The sequence below is a fragment of the Phacochoerus africanus genome, chromosome 5, assembly GCF_016906955.1.
Source record: "Phacochoerus africanus isolate WHEZ1 chromosome 5, ROS_Pafr_v1, whole genome shotgun sequence".
NCBI lineage: Eukaryota > Metazoa > Chordata > Mammalia > Artiodactyla > Suidae > Phacochoerus > Phacochoerus africanus.
Genome location: NC_062548.1, coordinates 96,102,102 through 96,119,538, shown reverse-complemented (window position 1 = coordinate 96,119,538; position 17,437 = coordinate 96,102,102). Strand labels below are relative to the sequence as shown.

Genomic DNA, 17,437 nt, shown 5'->3' with positions numbered 1-17,437 from the left:
CAAACAAAAAAGCAAGGGAAACAAGGAAACTATCAAATCCTATGGTAGTTCACCACAGGGAGAGCAATAATCATCTTTTATAAGAGTCTTTTCTTCAATACGGAGAAGCAAAACAAATAAACAGATGTAATTCCCCCTTATTTATTGTATCATTTGTTCTACGTATAATTGAGGGCCAAGAGCAGACATTGCATTGAGCCAGGCACAATGAGTGGAAAGGAAATTTTCACTGCAGTTGAGGAAAAAAGACACAAATGAAAAATTAAGGGCAAAGCAAGACTGTAAAATGAATGGCACCGGGGTTCAGATTAAATGAAGACGGAATAGTCAGGGAAGATTTCATGAAAGAGGCAACCTTTGAGCAAGGTTATGATATGTAACTTAGATTTAAAGAGGCAAAGAAGAAATTGCAGATCATATAAGCAAGAGATACAAACACACAGGACAGAAGAGTTTAAGAGCAAGTCTTTATCAGCCCTGCAGAATAGATGGCTCCTGATGGAGAAAGGTGAGGGGTAAATTCAGAAAGGTGAGCTACTGAGTAATTTCGAACTTGGGAATCAAAACATGGTGGCAGTGGTGTTTTATGGAGAAAAACAGAATGATGGTGTTCAGGCTGGTTTGGAAAAGAGAGAGATGGGTAGCAAGCACATAAATTAGGACATACTTATTTAATACAAGCTTTAGATGTTCTGATCCCAAAGATGATGGCAGTGAAAAAAGAGAATTATTGCTTGTAGTAGTTAGGAAGGGAATTTGTAAAACTGATTAATATGGGCATTTAGGAAAGTGAAACCTACATGATGAGCTGAGTTGAACTACTGATATTCAACAAATGATGAGGACAGGAGTAGCTCTAGTAGTTTTGTAATCCATTCCTTTCTACTCCTCAAAAAGACTAACACCCTAGTTCCATCATGGCTTTAGTCTGTAGTTCGGAACCATCTTCTTCATTACTTCTCAGGCACAAAGCAATGAAAACCCAGCCAAGCATCCATCTCTAGCTATAATTGAGCACTGAATCGGGAGTCAGGTGATCTGGGCTGTGGTTCAGACTTTGCAAGGGATCCGTACTGGTGACTGGGGTTGGATAGACCAGATTTGAATCAGTCTTTCTCAAACTGTGTTCTGCAGAATATTAACCCCTGAAGATGCCCTTAGAGAAAAAATTCCACAATTGAAATTGTTTGCAAACATCCAAAAGTCTTTTTCCCTCTTGGAGATCACAGAATTTTATTGGCATAATGAAAGGCTTCCCTTTTGGTTCAAAATACTGATACATCCCTCAGAACTAATTACCTACTAAGGAAAGACTAAACTCGCTCCTAACTAAACAGTAATCTATGGTTATGGGATATAGATAGCAACATAAATCAAAACAGAGAAACAGGAAATATAAACCGAAAGAATAAAATAAAAGGGAAAATATAATTATATAATGAGAAGTGAGTGATGGTCAGTTGAGATGGCAATGAGATACAGGAACTTGCTGTGAGGAGAGGGATCAACACAAGCAGAGATACAATACAGAGCTCCCTACACCAAGAGTAACCATCAATGGACTCTTTTTTTTCCCTCTAGTATTGTGGTCAACTGACCCTGCTAGGGAAAAAGATATCTGTATCCATACTGTCACTTAGACTTAAATTTTTAGATTTTGAATGAGTCTTCACATTCTTCTTAGAAATTCTAACTCCAGGAAGAATAAAGCAAGATCAAAGGGTCCTTACTAGATCCATTGACTGCCTCCAGGTGAAACTGAGTTTATAAGGTACGTCTGAAATCAAAATTCCTTTGCCTATGGTCAGAATGAAATCTGAGTTCTTGGCAAGTATTGAAAGCCTAAAGGAGCACATTTTCTTACTCAGAAAGTAAGTGCAGAGAGACTAAGTGCTCTGGCCACTGGGAGGAAAAGATTATTCTTAAGTCAGTGGGATACTGTAAACTCTCAGTGTTATAAAGATCTTTGCATTGATTTTTTCAAAGCATTCTCATACCTATTGATTCATTTGACCACCACAAATGCCCTCTGTGCTGTTTTTTTCTCTTGTATTTTACGGAAGACAATAACAACAACAATCCCATCTCCCTGCCCCCACCCCCACCTCACATACACTTGAGAGGCATTGTGCTGGGAGTTTTATTATTCATTGTTGCATTTAATCCTCATAGCAACTCTCTGAAAAAGATACACATTACAATTGCCATGATATATCCAAGGGCCCACATCACAGAGCAAAAAACAGTGTCATAGCCTGGGGTAGAACCTAAATCTCTTGGATTCTAGAGACTACAATCTCCAACTTGTCACAGTCAGTTAAAGGCACCCCTGTGAATATTATCTTAGAATTCTCTCCATTCCTGATCCTGCTCATTCAGTTTAGTTCTTTCTCCATGGTGCTATATTGTCTCAGGCTGCAGAAACCCTCCTAAAGCCAGAAGATAGTAATATTTATTTATCTCAGCTATGGTCTAAGTCAGAAGTGGGCATTCCAAAGACTGTGTGGCAAGTCTGGTTTCTCTCTATTTTTCTATGCAGAATGAAAAAAAATCTAGTAAAGAGATATCAGAAAGCAGATGGCCTAGTGTAAAAGGAGTTTTGGATAAAGTAATACCACCCTAAAATTAATCCTTGCTTGTTAGAGGCTGTCTGCTTTAGCAATTGGTGGGCACTACTTGGCTCATAGGGAAACACTGGAAGAAGAGAAGGGCCAGGAGAGGTGTGTGTGTGTGTGTGTGTGTGTGTGTGCACACGTGCTAGAGGAGGGGCTTTATCTTTTAACATTAGTAACAATCCAACAAAACAGGTTGTATTAAAATGTGAAGAGGTTAGGAATCTGAGGCTCAAAAGAGGTTAAGTGATGGTTCACAGTCACTTAGGAGGGAGTCACTGATCCTGTATTTAGAATGATCTAACCAGGCAGACTGAGTAGAGGCATATTCTTCCCTCTAATCAGGAAAAACTGTCTCATCTGAAGTGGTGTAGCCAAAACACAGAGCTGGCCAGTTATTTTCTTGCTGCTGCAGCTGCCTCTTGGTAGGAATGGAGGACTTGTGATGTCAAGGGGAAAAGTAGTAAGCAGAACTAACTCAGTCTCAAGGCCATTTGTCCCTGAGTAAAACTCTGCAGTGCAGCACCATTGTGTTTGAGTGTAGATATGGTTATTGGTAAACGAAAAGACAACACTTTGTGCAGTAAAATAAGAGTCATGCATAGCTTTGGGAAACCAAGATTCAAACAGGCTTCCAGAATAACTGCTTCTGTTTAAAATCCTTGGGATAAAAGCCCTGAGAATATCTACAGTCTCTGAGCCACCTTGGCAGTTCTCAGGGGAACTAGTAATTGGACTATTTAACACCTCTGTCTTCCTCTTGCTCTGATGCAGGAGATGTGGGATTTGAGGGAAAGAATAGTAGTCTGTGAGTCAAAAGGCCTGGTTTCTAGTTTTCATTCCGTCTCAACTCTCCAGACTCTAGAATTTTCAATTGCAAAATAAAGAGATAAAGTGAAATGATTCTCAGATCTTATTCAACTCTAATGGTCTGTCTGCTCCCTATTGAAATAGTTCAGTAAACATCTAAAGTTGGGAATCACATTTTCCCAGTAGTTTGGAAGATGACCTTGTATCTCTCCTCCCTTCTCCTTACCTCTTTTTTTTTTCTTTCCTTTCTTCCTTTTTTTCAAACCCCTTCCCTCTCCTACAACTCCATTTTCCCCCAGGAAGCAGAATCCCAGTTCAGGAATTACTTCCTGGTGGTTCCAAAGCAGCACTGATTCTTGCCTCCTTGAATTCAATGTCCTTAGGGGACCCACATTGTGCCTTCCACTAAAATCAAAGCTGTCTTCCTGCCTCAAATCCTGGCTCTTCTGAGTTTCTACTTTTTCCTCGTTTTATTTTTCTGTTTGCACTGAAGAGAATGTGGAGCCCAACAGCAACCTTGTTGAAAACACTAAAAAGTCTTTTTGCTTTTGGATTCAGGTTCCCACACTGCCCTTCCCTGATACACCTGAGATGAATTCTCACTAACATCTTTAGAGACCATGGGGCAAGACTGTTGGCCTGGGGAAGTTTGTTTTATTTAAGCCTTCAGTCAGGGCAGAAGTATTATCAGCTGTGGACAACAGTTATCAGCCAAATGCGAAAATAATAATAGCACGTAATACGCAAGTACCAGCCACACTGTTGTTCCCACCAACTCTGATACTCACAGTTCAACCGCGTTCCTGGGGAGGTCAGGAGGAATCTCTGTCACCTTGCTCTCCTGGCAGAGGAAAATCCCGTTAGAGCAGTGACAGATCCGATGATGACATCCTGAGCCTAAGCTCAGGAATGCCAGCAAGGACACCAGGAGTAAGGCCATGCTTATTTATCTATTCACCTGCTTTCTTTCTGCCTCTGCAGAGAAAAACCTGCACAGATTTCAGAGGCTCCACACTGAGCCCTTATGGGAAGAGCTACTAGGATCACATGACCCACCAAGGGATGCTTTTTTTTTTTTTTTTTTCAGTTACTTCCAGACAAGTAACAAAAGTCCTGTGTGCCAGCAGTGATTTTGGGGGGAGCGAGATAAGCTCCTCCCTTATTTTTCTTGATGGGCTTTCTTACACCCTGACCCAAGGAAGATAGCAAATAGAACCTTGACACATGTCTGAAAGAGCTTATATTAATTTCGCTGTAGAAGTGTAGTAGTAGTGACCCTTCTGGTCACTATTTTCAGCTCAAAAGAGCAACATGCTTGACTTTTGCCAAAAAAGACACAATTTGCAATGTGAAACATCACTAAGAGTGTCACTCAGTGAAGGGCAGGGACTTGTTTCTAGTCTCAGCATTGATATCTTCCTCCTGCCTGCTTGCTATAAGATCAGAACTTCTCAGTTGCAATCACTGATTCTTTTTCTTGATGTAATTAATAAACAGAAATGGTGATGCTCAGAGGACCAGCCGTGGGTTAGTGAGTCAAGGCAGGTTGCTATAGTAGGAGGCACTTCAGAGATGGTAATTCACAGAGAGAACTAACTAGTCTGAGTCATCTGTGGAATGGGCTTTGTTTTCAGTAGGATTTAGTAGATGCCAGCTGCCCATCCTCTATTCCATGTTCTTTCTAGCTTCTCTCACTTCCGGGCTCTGCAGATTGCCCTTGCCATTTGGAAGCTGGTGCAAATGAATTCATTTAATCTAGGTCTTCAACTTAGTTTTAAATGTTCTCTATAGGTGATCCTGGCACTTGTGTTGGTCCTCCCCCTCTCCTTGATGGTGAGGGATCTGAGGAGCAATTGGCCACACTTTCAGCAAAAAGGGACCCTCTACTTTAAACTCCAGAACCTATGAAGTTTGAAAGGAAGACTATTCTTCAAGATCCTGCCCACCACATATGACTTGCTAAAATTAGTTTCACCAAGATCTTTAGGTAATTAGTTGTATAAAATTGAGTTATATAAAAAAACTGAGCAAGAATATACATAGATCCCACCCTTCTCTTCCTATCGTCTACCTCGCCAAGGAATAATGACGTATAATGAATGGATTACATAATCATTAAGGGGAAAACAAAAGCAAGTGACTTTTAGGATGAAGTTGTTTCCTGGCTTCTTCTGGGAGCAATTGATTCATTCTACCTCTAGAACTAGAAGATCAAGGCAGTATCTGTATGGACTCTATGTTGTTACTGTTTTGGCTAATATGAACAGTTAAATTATTTCATTAAGCAACTGTTCCATGGAATCCTAGTTTTTCAGATGTGGAAGGCATTTAATCCAATCAACAAGCTAATGCTTAAGTTTGCTTTAAAATGTCCATATTAATTTACAAGGGTTTACTTACCTCTGCTTGAGTAACTCCAGTGACAAATTACTCATTACTGGTCGAACAGATTTTTTTTTATTGAGCAGAATTTTTTAACTTGAGATTTTGATTTTAAAACTATGTCCTATTCAAACCAACAGATAATATTTGTGCCCTAAATGTAAATTATTAAGCAAAATAATAAAACAGTTGTAGACTGAAGAAATAGAGGACAATGTCATTGTATCTATGTAGTTGCTTCCCCTTTATCCCTTTTATGGTCTTATGCCTAGAATTGACCATTAATCTGAATTTTATTTGTTATCCTTTGGTTTTTAACATTAATTTTGACACCAGAGTATGTATCTCCAAAGAGTATATTGCCTAATTTGCTTGTTTTTGAATTTTATACAAATTGTATTACTCTTAGCTAGTTTTTGGCAAGTCTTAACTTGCTATTTTACATTAACAACATTTTAAAGAACCATCCATATTTCTATGTAGAGATGTAGTTTATTAAGTTTCATTGCTGTGTAATATTCCATTGTATAAATATACTACAGTTTCTATTTTCATTTGCCTATGATCTTTCTTTATTCTGAGGCCACAAAAATATTCTATGTTTTCTTCTACAAGTTTTATAGTTTTACTCTGCATATTTAAATCATTATTAAGTATTAACATTTATGTGTGTAGAGTCAGAAACTCAATTTAAATTTTATTCAATGGCATATGGTTTTTATCCACATGGATAAACAATTGTTCTGAACCATTTATTGAATAGACCCTCTTTTTTTTTTCTCTTCTCATTTGTAAAATTATCTTTATCATGTCTCAAGTAATTTCTCTTTTGCTTAGGTTTGTGTTTAGGCTCTGTTACAGTCCCTCCTCTTTTTTATCTGCATCAATACTATACTGTCGTAATTACTAGAATTTTGAAATAGTCTTGATATATGGTAAAAAAAAATTGTTCTTTTCCAACTCCTTTCTTCCACCTTCTTCCCTCTCATTCTCCTTCCCTTCCCCTGCCCCCATTCTCTCTTCCTTCTTCTTTTCTCTCTCTCTCTCTTCCTTCCTTTTTCTTCCCAAGTTAGGATATTCTATGAAATAATGAATAGAAGTTATAGTGAACATTCTTATCATGTTCTTGATTTTAAAGAAAGTGTGTTCCACTTTTTCACCATTAAAATGGTATTTATTGTAGGCTTTTGAAGCCTACTAGGTTAGATATCAGGTTAAAGATCTTAGAAAAGTTTTCTAAGAATTTTTTTCTTACCATGAATAGAAATTAATACTGTCAAATGCCTTTTCTGCATTTGTTTTATCCTTAGCCTATTAATTTGCTGCATTACAATGAAATTTTATACTATTAAACTACCTAAATTCCTAGGATTAATAAACTTACTTATAAGTTACTATTATTTTATACATCAAGCGATTTGGGATTTCTTATTTTATTTAGAATTTTGGCCTCTATTTTCATAAGTAATTTTTAATTTAGTAATTAGTAAGGTAATTTCTAATTTTCATTTCTTTTGTCTTTATATGGTTTGGTATCAAGGAAGTATTTGCTTCATAGACTGAGTTGGGCAATAATTCCTCTTATAATGTTCTCAGGATAAAACTGTTTTAGATTGGAATAATCTCTTCCTTGAAAGTATGGCTTTATTTGCCTGTAAACCATCCAAGCCTAGTCTTATGGGTGTGTGTGTGTGTGTGTGTGTGTGTGTGTGTGTGTGTGTGTAAAGATTTTAAAGTACTCATCCGACATCTTTTTTTTTTTTTTTTTGTCTTTTTAGGGCTGCAGCCGTGGTACATGGAGGTTCCCAGGCTAGGGGTTGAATCGGAGCTACAGCTGCTGGCCTATGCCACAGGCACACCAGATCCAAGACACATCTGTGACCTACACCAGAGCTCACGGCAACGCTGGATCCTTAACCCACCGAGTGAGCCCAGGGATCAAGCCTGAGTCCTCATGAATGAAAGTCCAATTAATTTCTGCTAAGCCACAACAGGAACTCTACATTCAACTTCTTTAATTGTTCTTGGGCTATTCAAACTTCCTATTCTTAAAAATTTTTACACTAAAAGTCTTCTAGGAAATTTCCATTTCATTCAAGTTTTAAACATATTATCATAATAGTTTTTAATGTTCTTTTAAATTTTTTAGAACGTATTCCTAGTGTTTATTTCTGCCCATTTTCTTTGCATTAGACAACGTGTGAGATTTTTTTCCCATTTAATTGTCCTCTCAAGGACTTTTTCCTTTGCTGATTGTATTCCATCTTTATTTTCTCTTTCCACAATTTTTGCTTTTACTTTCCCCTGTATTTTCTTTTTGCTCTTTTTTTAACCTCTCATTTGGGTGTCAGTTCACAAGTTTTTCAGCCCTTCTTCCTTTCTAATATATGTACTTAACTTGTCCATTTCCCTATAATTTTTGCCTTTGCTCTATTCCACAAATATTGATAGTTAAGTTTTTTATTATAGCTTAGTTCTAAGTATTTCTCAGTTTTCCTTTATGTTTCTTCTTTGACTCACATATAGTTGAGATGTACACTTTTGAAATTTACAAGATACAGAGATATATAAATGTATCTCTTTGTTATTAAACTCTAACTTAAATTGTATAATTGTCAGAGAATATGGTCTGTATTGATTTTTTCCCTCTAAACATGTTGATATGTATTTTATGGCTCATTGCAGTTAATTTCTGTAAATATTCAATGTAAGCTTGAGAAGAATCAATAGCCTCTATTTGTGACAGTTTTTATTTGTCCCATAAATCCAGCATATTTCATTTTTCTAAAATTGTATATTTACTAACATTTTAGTTTTATTTAAACTAAATAAAAGTGGTTTCTGTTGAATTTTACATGATCAGAATGATACAAGTTGTTGCTCTATTTTTCTTTACATATAAATGCTTCTTGTGGCATACAAGTTTAGAATGAAATATATATATGGTGAATTAAACCTCTAATTTTGTAGCATCTTACGCTACACAAAATATTGTCTTGTATCTTATATTTGTCTGATATTAATATATATACACCAGCTTTGTTTGATAAATATTTTTCTAGTATAATTTTTTATTTTTTCAATCTTTCTATATCTTTATGTTCTAGGCATGTCTTTTATCATTACCGGTAGAATTTTATAACCACTTAACTGAATATTTTATTTTGATACATTCTTAAAATCTCTTTTAACAGATGACCATAATAATTTATATTCTAATTATTGACCCATATGGATACTTTTTTCCTGCCAAACTTCTACTTTGCTCTAATTTTACATGCTCCATTTTTCTTCTTTTTGTCTTTTATTTGTTGAATTTTTGTACACTTGTTTCTTTTATTGCTTTGTTTTGTTTTCTTATTATCTTTTCCATCTACTGTTTTAGGTGTGGTATACTCTCCTTATTAATTTTAATAGTTACTTTCAAATTTTTACCTTATACTCTTAAATTATATCTTTTATTTTAAAAACTTAATTTTATCAGCTTTTAAAAATCCCTTCCTGAAAGATACATAGATGTTAAATTTTTAAGCCTACTCACTAGCTAGGTAAATGTGTTTTTTGTTGTCTAATAGTTTAGTTCCATTTTTATTATATATCCTCATTATTTTATATATTCAATACTTGCTTAGTTCCTCTTGCCACTTTGGGCCATGTTACTGGAGCTCCAAGGAGTTTGTAATCTCATTTGTCTTTGTTGATACTGCATTGGAAAGCTTTGAGAAGCTTGGCTTATGATCAAATATAATCTCTTTCCAAAAATAATCCTCAGATTAATGGAATATAGCTTATTTTCACAGATTTGCCAGTAAATGTTTAACAATCAGCTTTCCAGGGAAAAACATCCTTACTGTAGCATTTATCAGTTCCCATAGTGTAATTCTTTCACCACAATTTATATCAGGCTACCAATGTGATCTCAATCAGCTTGCAGAATTCCTCAACATTTGTCAATCTGTCCTTCTGAGCTGATGGAGCTGGTAAGATCTGGCCGTAGCACATCACTGGGTATTTTGTACCTCTTGAATCATCTTCTTACCTGTTTAGATAATCCCCAATTCCTTCAGCCATTCCTTAACTGACATAGCTTTGAGTGTGTAACAGTTTACCTGGATATTCACTTTAGAATAATCTCCACCATGGGCTGCTTTATCTCAGGGGCCAAGCCTAAAATGTTACTTTGGGTTGTTTAGCGTCATCATGAGTTCTATGAACTTTATGAGACTCTGGCCAGTGAAATATATAGGCATGTTGTAGAGTGTGAATGTATAGTCATGCTCTCTGAAGCAGCTATCTGGATTTGCACTCTTCTCAAGTGAAGAGAAATTGTTTCTTATGCAAAAACCAGAGAACTGGGCAGAGAAATTGTTATAGCAATGTTTAGCTCTGCTATTGGATTCAGAAGGGAAAAAACCCTTCTCTAACATAAAAGGGGAAATGAAACTCTAACAGCTTCCCAGGAGATTAGTGGTGATAAAGTTGAATTAAATGCCTTATTACAGAGTGTTTAGTCCTGAAAAATTATGTGAAATACAGATCTTTTTCTATGCCTCTAAATTTCCCACCTGACCCTCATCATTCTTTTTATCCTGTCCTTAGCTACCCTTGCCTTTTCTGTCACTTATTCTATTTCAGGAAGAGCTTTCTTTTGAGGTCATTTGCCAGATCTTCCTAGTATCAAAGGATACCTCGTATTCAGCACTGAAGTGTCTTATAAATAAATTTGAAAAATTAATTTCCAAACAGATTTTCATTTCGCCTCAAGGTAGTCATGTGACAATGAGGTCACTGGGAGAACATCTCTGTGTCTGCTGGTTGGCAGAAAGCTGCCCCGTTGATGGAGATAACTTCTGTTGGAATCTGTTGATCCTGCCAAGTCATAAGACTAGATCAGATTTAAGGGCTAGAGAAACAGACTCCACCTCTTAATGAGAACTCAAAGGCATATGGCAAAGTGGTGTGCATACACAGAAGGAAAAAATTGCAGCCATTTCTGCCAGTATTTACTGTCGGTATCTAAGCATTTAGAGAGGGCATCATTGTTTATGCTAGGTAATTTTGCTTTTCTAAAAAAATGTTTTCCAAAGTACAAGTTAGGCCAACTGATAGAGCTCCTGACAATGATAATGTTGAAGCTTTATTTTCAGCCTTAATTAGTGTGTTTAATTATCATCTAAGCATGTTGCTACTCTAAGAAAGCCAATAATGTAAGCTGGTCTTTTTAACACTCTGATGTTTTAAAACGACCAAAGGTATTTGTTCTCCATTCAGAAAATTTGTATTTGTAGGTTTAAAGTTATTCTTTAAAAAAAAAAATCCATTCCGCTGTATAGCACTGGGAACTATGTCTGGTCACTTCTGATAGAGCAAGATAATGTGAGAAAAAAGGATGTAAACATGTATGTGTGACTGGGTCACCTCGCTGTGCAGTAGAAAATTGACAGAACACTGTAAACAGCTATAATGGAAAAAATAATAATTATTATTTAAAAAATCCTTTTCTCCTTTTATACACTCTCATGACATAATTTCATTTGTTCATGTGAATCTAATGAAGACTTGCTGTACTATTAGTGGCCTTAGTGAAGTATATACTATGATATATTACAGGAATAAAAATTCCTTGTGATATGACAAGACATAAATGTATCATCTGTGAATATTCAGTGAAACATAGTAATCTGCGGACACTAAATCTTTGAAGTAGCATCCTTGAATCCACTTTTTTTATCAGTATTATAATCTTAATTATAGTTCCCATATTAATTTTTTACACTTGTTTTATGTATTGATATTTTATTGTTCCATTACATAATTTGTAGTAAGAATTAGATTGGGTTATGTAAACTTGGTAAGGCATTGCTTAGAAGTCTAGCACACCAGCCACACAACCAGTCATAACTAGCTTGATGGGTCATAACATAAATTTTGCATATTGAGACAGGATAGTCATTTAGGCCATAATGTTAATGAACCCTCATAGTTTGAGCAGTGCACAACCAGTATAACTGCACAAGGTGCCCAGCACTGGGGACTCAAGATGGGTGCCCATGATGAATGTTCGACCTGGTGAGGGTATATTTATTGGCTACTAGCAATGGAAACTGAGGAGAAGCATTAGACAGAGTGTTGGAGAGGTGGTCCAGAAGAGCATCCTTGGGGACATCTCTCAGCTGATTGTCTGCATTACCTATTCCTAAGGCCACAAAGGAAGAAGCTGTACCCTGGAGTTAGGAGACTGGGCTCTGTCCATAACCTTATCACTACCGTGGCATCCCTGGAGATCTTGAATAATCTGGAAGTCAGTTCTTTCTCCTCCAAAAAGTGAGTGTAAATGTTTAACTTACAGAGAGGGCTCTTATGAAGAGAGCATGGGGTGCACATGTGAAAACCCTGTGACAGAGCCTGGTGAGAATGTGTGATGTGGTTCTCTTCATGGCTGCTGTGGTGAAAAGGAAGGGTAAACAGCCTGTCACTGGAAAAGGGAATCCTCTTAATGATGATTTTTTATTTGGTTTATGTGGTGAAGAGGCAGGGGCAAAACTAAGATTACACAATTGTTTAAACCTGGTGCCACAGACCCCTCCTGAGCCAGTCATCACAATCACGCCATTGATAACACAGACCTTCACAGACCCCTGACTCCCCTTCCTGGACCCTCTCTCCCACTCAGGACTTGAGGAGTTCAAGGCCAACCTGTTGTGGGCAGAGAGATGATGTACCCTCCCAACTTGTCCTTGAATGAGTGGATAACAACTGAAGTCTATGGTCAAAACAAAAATGTTACTATGAGGACCAGCAAAAAAAAAAGACAAAAAAAAAAGGAGTTCCCGTCGTGGCGCAGTGGTTAACGAATCCGACTAGGAACCATGAGGTTGCGGGTTCGGTCCCTGCCCTTGCTCAGTGGGTTAACGATCCGGCGTTGCGGTGAGCTGTGGTGTAGGTTGCAGACGCGGCTCGGATCCTGCGTTGCTGTGGCTTTGGCCTAGGCTGGTGGCTACAGCTCCCATTAGACCCCTAGCCTGGGAACCTCCATATGCCGTGGGAGTGGCCCAAGAAATAGCAAAAAAAAAAGACAAAAAAAATGTTACTATGAGGACCAATGATAGGTTGGGGGGAGCACATATTTGTAAACTCAGTGAGCAATTGGTGCTGCTTTTGAACAAAGAAAGCGGATTTTGAAATTCTTGCATTAGTTTAATTTCTCATAGACATAGAATGTCTTAGGCTTTTTTAAAAAATGCAGTGGCAGAATGCAAATCACATCTTGGTCATCACGAATGGTCTTTATGTCAGTGTTTTAATCCCCAATGTTTTGAGGCTTCAGAGTAAGTAGAAATTGAAAGGGAGCACACTTGTGAATGAGGGTCCACTGATAAGAAGGCCAGATGCAGCGTATGTTCAGACACCAGGGAAGGCCCAGGGAAGGGGAGGAAAGGGATGCATCTAGCCACTGGTTTGGTTGTGGGAAGTTTCATAAAAAACTTTGAAGCCAGTTTTTAGAGAATGCCCGTAGTGAGGTAGAGCTAGTATAGATCTATACTGGATTTCTTCCAAAATGTTTAGCTCTCGGAGTTGGTGTGTGCCAAAGACTAGGGCACTGGTCCTTGCCTCAAGGAGCTTAGACATTTAGTTATGCCCACACGACTATACAACATGTGATGCTCCTTACTTCACGGGAATATAATCAGAAATTAAAGTGTTGCATTATACTTAATTACCAACTACTTAGGCTGCAGTTCTTCTGGAAATGTCGATTTTGAGCTGAGTCTCCATAGTGCTAAAAATAAATAGATTTGGCAATATTCTGACTTAGGTGGTTCCTATACTCACTTAGATCTCTCAACCAAACCCTTAGTTAAAAAAATATTTTAAATATATATATATATATATATGCAGTAGATAGACATATTCAAAACAACAGCATGGCAGAGGAGGGTCACTGTATACAAAAGCAGGAGTGTCAACTGTCAGCAATACAGCACTGCAGGCTGAAAACCCAAGGTCTGTTTTCTGTCTTTATTCTTTGGAATGAAGAAAAATAATACTGACATTCCATCATTTATGAACATGGTTAAAGAAAAGGGAAGCAGTGAAATTTCAGTGCTTTCAAGGGGTAATTTATTTTGATTCCACAGAGGGCCCAGGGTCTTTGCCTCACCGTGATGCTCCCCTTTCCTGTAGATACCTCCCCTTTCCTGTAGATACCTCTCAGTGCCCTCTAGGACAAGGGACACAGCTTGCAGAACCTGGCCATCAGTGTTCACTGGGTTTGGAAGGCAAGTGATTCATTGATCAAGAATGTGTGGAAGGCCTGCTTTGTGCCTCACACTGTGGAACACTGGGTGCTCTGAGCAGAACTGAGGTAGAGAATGGAGACTCTGTTCTCAAGGGATGGCTGACGTGCAGGATGGATGGGAGCCAGACATACCAAAATCGGGACCCATTTCCAAATGCTGACAGTCCTATACTAAATAGTGCAGAATTCAGAAGACAGCTTCTATTTATTTTGTGCTAACTTTTCACTAGACCCCAGGCTAAATACTTAGAAAATCTCTGACTCTTCTACCAACCACACAAGGCAGCTCTGATCCTTTTCATTTTGTGGATGGAAAAACTGAGGCTTAGAGAAGTTAAGTGTATCACCCTTGGTCACATAGCTGGTAACTGATAAGCCCGGGATTCAAAAATAAATACCATTGTTCTGAAGTCAGGGTACCTCTGCTTCCATGCAGCACTGCCTTGGAAATCCAGACAGGCTGGGAGCGGGGACCGACTGGAAGCAGCAGGCTGGGGCTGGTTGGCTGGCAGGCTGACACAGTGACTTCTGCCGGGGCCGCCACCTTCCAGAGAAGGGAGACCCCTCTATATGTAGTTCCTTGGTGACCCTGGAAGGCGGTGGGCCCTCATTGTTTCTGCTGGATAGTCCTGCTGAATCATTCCAACCATGCTTTGGTTAAATTACCTACTTTAATGCTATATTTTTATTTTGTGGCTCTCAGCTGGAAACAGCTCAGCTTTAATGCAGTTTTTAGAGTGAGGTTTTCATAGAAACCATTTAATTTATCATGTAAACTAGGACAATTTTGAGAGTGAAAGGGAACTTAGTAATTATGCCAGGGCTATCCTGGGCACCCAGGGTTTATGATTACTCTACCAATATAGGACCAAGGGATATAGTTACTATGGAAATCATATCTGCATTACTCAGACAAGAACATCTTCAGGACAAGGAGCAGCCAAATGCAAGTAAACTTCTCCTACAGCAATTGTTATTGCCTGTCTGATGTTAGGGCTGAATTTGGGCAACTTAAGTTCCTCAGCCTTCCCCCACCAAGCCAAGGCAGCTCTGATTTATCATGTCAAAGAGACATTGTTAGTGTGGAGACCTCTTGCTTACTGCTAAACTTAGTGACTTTGGACTGCTCTAACTTATAAGGAATTAAAGATTTTTTTTTTTGGTTTTTTAGGGCTGCACCTGCAGCATTTGGAGGTTCCCAGGCTAGGGGTCCAATCGGAGCTGCAGCTGCCAGCCTATGCCGGAGCCATAGCAGTGTGGCATCCAAGGCACATCTGTGAACTACACTACAGCTCACGGCAATGCCAGATCATTAACCTACTTTGCAGGGCAGGGATCAAACCCATGTCCTTGTGGATGCCAGTCAGGTTTGCTAACCACTGAGCCACAGATGGGAACTCTGAAGTTAAAGAACTTATTCTAGATGATCTTTGAGCATTTTTTTGCTTAAAATTGATAAATCAGGCTCTAACAAGAAATTCTGGAGGCTCTCTTAATCAACACTTTGGTCATCTAACCAAAGCCATTGTAAGAATCTGGAAAACAATGGCATGTTGCTGGTCTGAGCCTCCAAAAGGGGGGCAATGAGAAGTGCAGAGGGAGAAAGGGAGGGAAGAAAGGAGGCGGGAAGGAAGGGAGGATGGTCAAGAAGGCCTTAAGCCAAAAATAATCCAGGAGCATCTTGTGACAGTGGACCTCTAGTCCAGTTCCTCCTTTTTTTCAGTCCCTGACCCTCCTGTCATTTGTTCCCTTTGGGCTGACAAGTGAGTGTCGATTCATGAGAGCATCATTGATCAAATGACATGTTGTCTTATATTATGTCTGGTAATATAGAAACAAAATTTCTTCTTTGCTTAACCTGACAGTATCAATTTAGATAGTAGCTTCTAGTCCTAAATCTCTCTGAGGATGACAGAAAATTCCCTTTGAAACATAAGAGTTTTTCATCACTAATGCCCCAAATAATGCTTGTTCTGAGACCAGATTTGTCAGTCATTTCTATCAAATTCTTCCTAATGAGGGGAATGATTTATTTTATTTATTTTTTTTAGGACTGCACTCACATCATATGGAGGTTCCCAGGCTAGGGGTCGAATTGGAACTACAGCTGCTGGTCTGCACCACAGCCACAGCAATGGCAGATCCAAGCCACGTCTGCGACCTACACCATAGCTCATGGCCATGCCAGATCCTTAACCCACTGGGCAAGACCAGGGATTGAACCCACAACCTCATGGTTCCTAGTCAGATTTGTTTCCGCTGCACCAGGACAGGAACTCCGAGGGGGGATGATTTCCAAAGAGATCCCCAATAAAATCAACACTTCTTTGGAGTCTCTTTATATTATAAATGTATGCAAATATTACATTCTGTTTTACAGCTTAGCCATGTTTGCTATCAAATTTGTCAAAATATCTTTAATAAGAGTTATATGCAAAGAAAATGTGCCATTTTTATTATTTCTGTCATAAGACCATATTTTCCACTTTAAGGATTGGAGGATAAAATCTCCCACAGTAGCTGATGGTAGGGAAGAGTTCAGTATTTTGGAGGTCACAGATATAGAGTTTTGATTGTGAAAGTCAAATAAAAGCCTGGACATATTAATTTTATTTCAAAACATTTTTTCCCCAAATTCTTCAGAAGATCATAAATATAGCACCAGATAAACAAGTTACTCTGGCCATGTTATTGCATGCAGTATTGACCTGCGAGGAGCCAGGGAGAGGAAACAAGGAAAGAAATTTCACAACACAATTTTTGTACCAACCAAATAAAACCCTCAGTAGCTCTTTTCTCTCATGTGGCTCCACCTGCCCCTAAATGGTCATTTGTTTTTATCAGAAGGATATTTTATAATTTGGAATCTCAGGGTACAGTAGGATTAAAATAAAATCACAAAATTTTATGTGAGGACTCAATTCTGAATTTTCCCTTCTCTCTCTCTCTCTTTTGATAGATATGTGTTTGTCTTTCTCTGAGATAAGGACCGATGGGTATGAACTTTGGTATTCTTGGAGTAAACTTAAAAAGCAGAAGTACTTTCAAATTCTTTTGATGTTCTCAAAAGAACACACTTAACTTCAGGATAAATCTATCAGCATAATGTACTCCTTCGTATACATTACTATGAGTATCCTAAAAACAACAACAATGGCAATCAGAAAACAAAACATGAATGACCTCCCTAAAACCAAAGTGAAGCAATAAAACTGAAGATGCTGATAACATTAAAGGAAAAAAAAATGATTTGAGAAAACACTTCCCCATTTTCTTTAAATTTTAAGTGCATGTGTTGATGTAGATAATTAAATGTATCTTACATAGTAGAATC

The 17,437-nt window shown here is 38.1% G+C and overlaps 1 protein-coding gene across 5 annotated transcripts in view; it reads right to left on the bottom strand.

Moving 5' to 3' along the window:
• The window catches only part of FSHR (follicle stimulating hormone receptor), a 169,094-nt gene extending 164,638 nt beyond the window's left edge, over positions 1-4,456 (bottom strand). For 3 of the 5 annotated variants that reach the window (XM_047782108.1, XM_047782105.1, XM_047782106.1), the window contains exon 1: positions 4,211-4,446. In XM_047782108.1, coding sequence (XP_047638064.1) covers positions 4,211-4,362 — 152 coding nt within the window. In that variant the 5' untranslated portion in view covers positions 4,363-4,446. Of the gene's footprint in view, positions 1-4,210 lie in introns of all 5 variants that reach the window. The other 2 variants (XM_047782109.1, XM_047782103.1) reach the window with 2 other exon arrangements.
• Between the last annotated feature and the right edge of the window lie 12,981 nt (positions 4,457-17,437).